The sequence below is a fragment of the Solanum tuberosum genome, unplaced genomic scaffold (assembly GCF_000226075.1).
Source record: "Solanum tuberosum cultivar DM 1-3 516 R44 unplaced genomic scaffold, SolTub_3.0 scf00172, whole genome shotgun sequence".
Classification (NCBI taxonomy): domain Eukaryota; kingdom Viridiplantae; phylum Streptophyta; class Magnoliopsida; order Solanales; family Solanaceae; genus Solanum; species Solanum tuberosum.
In genome coordinates this window covers 1,151,097-1,157,608 of record NW_006239095.1, presented here as the reverse complement: position 1 = coordinate 1,157,608, position 6,512 = coordinate 1,151,097, and the positions used below count along the sequence as shown (strand labels likewise).

Genomic DNA, 6,512 nt, shown 5'->3' with positions numbered 1-6,512 from the left:
GAATATTTAGAATCCCTGCCCCCCCCCCCCCCCTTAAAAAAAATAAACAAATCTACATGATATCACATGAAAATATTTATTGATCCAACTACAAGAAGCAAAATGCAACGACATTTTCGGAGGATCAGATCAACATATATATGTTTCTAGTGTTATATATGCAATTCTCAGCTATGTTCCTCGTATATGTCCTTCAAAAATGTCCTCGCACTTGAGTTGAATTATCCAAATATTATGCATTTTTAGAGAATCAGAAATAATTTTTTAACGATATTTTTGAAAGATCTGGACAAAGTATAGATTTCTAGTAAAAATATTTAGATTTTTTTTATCTCTAGATGCATGATATCAAATGAAAATAAATGTTGATCCAAGTACATTAAAGCAAAACACACCTGTTAACATTCTTGAAAAATCCAAACAGCATAGTTAATTTATAGGGTTTTTTGGGTACTTACTTTGAACCAATTGAGGGGATTCAAAGAGCAAGACATCTTTTCTAGTATCGGAAATAGCCTTAATAAGCCTTGGTACGACGTTAAAAAGGCCACTTTTTTTATCTCCAAGTCCTGGTAGATCGACACCGACATTGAAAAGCGAGTCAATGGCCGGAAAATGTGGAAACCCGAGGTTGGGATCGGTTACGACCGATTCCAACGCGGGCACCACCGCATGTAGGACGGAGTAAACGGTGTTGCCGGAGAATGCTACACTCTTCACTTCTGAAAATGCTTCATCTCTTGGTACGTACACAAAGGTACTCCTTGTTTCAGATAATGGATCTAGAAAAAAAAACAAAAAATTACAAAATTCAATTCGAGTTTAAGTTCTACATACTAATAGTAAAAACTTTTGTTTAACATAAGTTTCTAAAGTTACTATCTATTACTATGACATGTTAAATTACATTAATAGAAAGCCAATTTGGTTAGCTGATTAAAAATTGTTGATAATTGTCAAATGTTAAAAATAGTTCAAAGTGTAAAAATCTATTTGTTATTCAGTTATGTGTCTGGATAGAAGTGAAAGAAACTTTTTAAAAATAAATTAATTGTTATGCATTAAGTAATTGATGTATTTAGTAAAATAGTGTTTAGAAGTGTTTTTCTAGTAAAATGACTTAAATGTCCTTAAAGTTATTTTTACAAAAAAGAATATAACAAAAATGGTGAAGGGTGATGAATGACAAAAATGAAATATAGAGGGAGTTGGTAATTTCATTTTGAAAGAATTTTTTGGTGATTAATACAAAAGGGCAAGTTACACACATTTAGTCGATCGTCCAAAAATAAATATAATTCACACAGTTAAATATATTAAAAATAGGGAAAAGGGTCTAATATACCCCTCAACTTTTGCCATTTGGAGCTGATATGCCCCTCGTTATGAAAGTGGCTCATACATACCCTTACTGTTATACAAACGGCTCACATATACCCCTACCGTTACAAAATGAGCTCACATATACCCTTAATTTAACGGAAGTGAAAAAAATAGTTTTAAATTTATGTTTTTGACTTTTAAATTTTAAAAAAATCATGTAGGGTATATATGATCCTTCTAGCAAATTTCAAGGTATATTTTAATCTTTTATACATAAATTATTTTTTGACGTCTTTGATTATCATTTTTTGAGTTTCTTATTCTTATTTTATTTTTTTCTTTCGTTCCATAGTGTACAGAGAAAATTTTAAAACTAATTTTTTTGTGACTATATTATAATTTAAAACTATTTTTTCGACTATATTGCTATTTGGTTTTTGTATATATTGGGTCATCTATAATAAAGTTTACAAGAAAATTAGTGAAACATAAATAAATTTGACCATCAAAATAATAACTTTAAATTAGTCGTTGAAACAAAAAAAGTCAAAAAAAATTATGTGTGAGGAGGATTAAATATACCCATATGGGATTATATTTTATTTTAAAAAAAATAAATTAAAATATGAAATTAAAATTAATTTTTTCACTTCCGTTAGAGGAAAAGGGTATATGTGAGTCATTTGTATAGCAAGAGGGGCATTTATGAGCTACTTTCATAATGAGGGGTATATCAGCTCTAAATAATAAAGTTGAGGGGTATATCAGATTTCCCTTAAAAATATATAGACTATTACATATCTATAATGCATAGTTTAGTGGGCAACTGTTTATGTCAATATCTCATTCCAAAAATTCTTTACGCTAAATTATTTTCTTTAGGTCAAAGTAAATATAAGTTTAAACAATAAAAGTTTTTTTCAAACATAAAATGCTTATAAACTGAAATATCATAAACTAGGAATAACCAATTTATGACTTTTTACTGATTTTAACTTATAGATATACTTGTGGTGTGCGTTTTCCAAAATATGTAGATAAATTATAAATTCATTTTCCATATATAATCATTTGATATCTAAAACTGATTAACTCAACTATTCAAGATTCAAGTCATCACATAATGCACATTTATGGTGGGGTGGAGGGAGGGGGTATCCACATTTTCAAAAGTTCAAACTCGAGACATAAATAATATACCTTTTTTGCTTCTTGGTCTTCCAGTTTTACACCTTCTAGGATAAGGTAATTCTTTTCCACCAAGTACTGGTCTTTTAGCATCATCATTGTTACTATCTGCTTCTCCAAGATCATTATAAACATCATAATCATAAATCCTCTCAAATACTTTTCTTTTTCCAATTCCATCACCTCTTAATGTCACAAGTTCTTCCTCTCTTAACCTACTTACTCCACTTGGGGTTTGAGATGGTAAATATGACTGCAAATTAACGATATAATTAAGTAAATAAAAAAACAGTAGCATACTTCAACATAGTATTATAATAGCTAGAGGTTATCAGTCCAAATCCCACTATTGTATATCTAAGAGTGTCAAAGAAGCGAGTTAGGTTAAATTTGAATGAGTTGAGGGTTGGGGTGCGTGGGGGATTAATTGACCTATCCAAAGGTTATTTGAATTGAATCGGGTTGCTAAAATCGTAGGTAATAATCCAACTCATTCAACTCTTACCATGTATATTTCCTAGTATCTTTCTTGTAATTTGCTTAATAACCAAATAAAAACTGATACTATGACTGAAGCAGGTCATATTTTCATGAGCTAATTTCATAATTCTTACTACCACCATCTATCAAAAAGATTTTTCACAGGTCAATATCATTTTAATTATTTTCTTTTTCAAAATGTATATATCACTAGATTGTAATTTTCGAAAAATCTAATGTTATATATATATATACCTAACATGTTAAAAAAATTGTAATATAAGGTGAAAAATAATAAGTTTAATTAATAGGACCACAAGCCCCACAATTTGTTGTACTTATGTTTATTTTGTCTTAATAAGTGAGTGGAGAGTAGTTTTCTTCCCTTTTTTTTTTTTTCAAAAAATGGACCACAATATGTTCCTAATAAAAATGGACCATTTCCATTTTTATTGGACTATAACGCTTCGTTTGTTCCACAATTGGACTATCTAAGTGATATACGATAAAGGTTTGGACCAGAGAAAAACGAGAATATCGTTCATCTATTATGATAATCAATCAACTACACATTTTTTATTCTGAACGAAGAAATCCAGAGGCGTATCTAAGGGTGGTTACGGGTTCACGTGAGCACATGGTCCCCTCTCGAGATCATATATAATAGTGTTATATTTTAAAAAATATATTAAAATATAGATGTGTGAACCCACACTTGAAGTATCATATAATGCGATTATGACTGGGTGCACTTCTCTCCGCTATATATATATAAAGAGAGAGACCTATAATTTTAAAATTTTAATGGTTTTCAGTAATAAAAACCTAAATGTCGAACCTATCAAATTTATATCATAGATCAACTTTTTTATAACAGTGCACCCATCATTTTAAAATTCTAGATACGCCTCTGAAGAAATCCTCTCTAATATCTGTGATTATCATAGCAAGAAATAATTTTAAAAAAAAATAGAAGAGATGGAATTATTGCCAACCTTATTTGTGAAGAAAATCCTTTTATCGGGATTATCAAATTTGGAATGAACCCAAGAGTTGCATGTAATTTCAACTTTGCCATGGACAAAACCGTCAATTACTATATTCTTCACATACATTTCCTTGTGGTGCTCATTTTCTATTAAAATTGCACCAACCTCCCCAAAGTCTTCAGGAATTACAAAATCAGCCTCATAATGTGTGTCACCATCCACTTCTCGTCCACGATGTGCATATGCCCTAATGCCTGGCTTCTCAATTCCAGTCTCTTCAAAATTTTAAATTTTAAAAAAAAATTAAGATTAATAATATTTTAAAATTTTAAATTAAATGAAACATTGAAGGAAGAAATTAATTAGCGGAAAAGAAATATAATGATACTTTTCTCTATCTCTTTTTTATCATACAATAAAAAGATTCGATTTTCTTCTCTACCAAATTATAATTATTTCTTCTCACTTATAGTCAGTTTATTAGAAATAAAATTGATGATACAACTAAATTTTGATGAAATATTATTAAAATAAATTTTAAAAAAGGGACTTTTTTTTGTAAGGCTAAGAAAGTCACTTACAAATTATTATATACCTATTATATGTATTATCACCCCGTCTAGGGATGGCAATGGGGCGGGGCAGGGTGGGTTTAAGGTTGTGTGGGGTGGGTTGAAGTGGGTTTTTTAAAAATTAATGTGGGGCGTGGCGGGTTGCGAGTATATGTGATTTTATGTGGGTTCAAACTTAATTTTAACTTTTTACATGTTATAAGAGTGATAGAACATTATTTATTAAGATAATTTCATTAAAGCTACTAAAATATTCATGATAATAAATGAAAATGGTTCAATAAAAAAATAATACAATAAAAAGATTCGATTTTCTTCTCTACCAAATTATAATTATTTCTTCTCACTTATAGTCAGTTTATTAGAAATAAAATTGATGATACAACTAAATTTTGATGAAATATTATTAAAATAAATTTTTAAAAAGGGATTTTTTTTTGTAAGGCTAAGAAAGTCACTTACAAATTATTATAGTACCTATTATATGTATTATCACCCCGTCTAGGGATGGCAATGGGGCGGGGTGGGGTGGGTTTAAGGTTGTGTGGGGTGGGTTGAAGTGGGTTTTTTAAAAATTAATGTGGGGCGTAGCGGGTTGCGAGTATATGTGATTTTATGTGGGTTCAAACTTAATTTTAACTTTTTACATGTTATAAGAGTGATAGAGCATTATTTATTAAGATAATTTTCATTAAAAGCTACTAAAATATTCATGATAATAAATGAAAATGGTTCAATAAAAAAATAATACAATTTCTTACAAGTTTCCCAATTGACCTCTAAAAATTAAAATTTTGAGTCACTATCCTATTAAATTAATACAACTTAATGAAAAAAAGAAATTTATTTTTATGAATTTATTTTTAGTATCAAACATAACTAGAAAAAGAAAATATTAAAAAAATTATGCGGGGCGGGGTGAGGCGGGTTGAAAATGAAAAGAGTTGTTATGTGAGGCGGATTTAAGTTCAACCCGCACAGCCCCGCCCTACACCGCCCCATTGTCATCCCTAACTCCGTCCCTAAAATATTGACTTTAAACTTTATTTGTTTTCAATTTTCAAAAAAAATTGATTCAAGTGAAAAAATAGCAATTTATTTTAAACCTATTATGGCACATCACACCTCAAAATTAACAAGAAGTTATTTTTCATATTTTAGTATTTAACTTGACTTGTTTAATGAAATACAAAATCCTACAAAAATTCAAGGACATAGTTGAAAAGAAGATTTTTGTAGAGTTTATCGCTCAAATAATTCAAATGAGAAAATAGCAAATGTGACGATAAAATTGTTCTTCTCCTAGCAAGTTAGAAGGCCACAAAAAAAATAATATTGTCAGTTATCTATCTTGACTCAAAAAAAAAAAATCTACCTTAACTCATTTACATGAAATAGAAAATCTCATAGTAATTCAAGGGTATAATTAGAAAGAAATTTTTATAAATTTTTAAACCATATACAAAATTATATGAAAAGCAATGAATCAAATTTCTCCATTATTAATTATTCCCTCCGTTCCATTTTATATGAGGTATTTTGACTCGGCACGAAGTTTAAGAAAGAAAGGAAGACTTTTAAAATTTGTGGTAAAAAATGAATGATAGAAATTTGTGTGGCTGTAAATCATTTCATTAAGGATAAAATGGACATTTTATAGTTAAATTGTTACTTAATTTAGAAATGTGTCATTCTTTTTTGGACTGACTAAAAAGGAAAGTAAGTCATATAAATTGAAATAGAGGGAGTAACTTTTATACCAAACAATCCCATTAAATGATTAAATTGAAGTAGAAAGAAGGATACCTTTTTCATCACTTTCTGTCCATGTGATGTTACTCATTCTAAGTAGGTTTAATATATCGAAAGTTCTTTAAATTTATCAACAAAATTTATTTTTTATCAATAAATTTTATTTAGACATTCAACTTGTATAGGTAATCGTGTATATATATATATA

The 6,512-nt window shown here is 28.9% G+C and overlaps 1 protein-coding gene across 1 annotated transcript in view; it reads right to left on the bottom strand.

Annotated features, from left to right (window-relative positions):
• The window catches only part of LOC102596122 (linoleate 13S-lipoxygenase 2-1, chloroplastic-like), a 13,401-nt gene that overhangs the window by 5,048 nt on the left and 1,841 nt on the right, over positions 1-6,512 (bottom strand). The window contains 3 exon segments of the mRNA NM_001287914.1: positions 459-782; positions 2,524-2,764; positions 3,987-4,255. Coding sequence (NP_001274843.1) covers positions 459-782; positions 2,524-2,764; positions 3,987-4,255 — 834 coding nt within the window.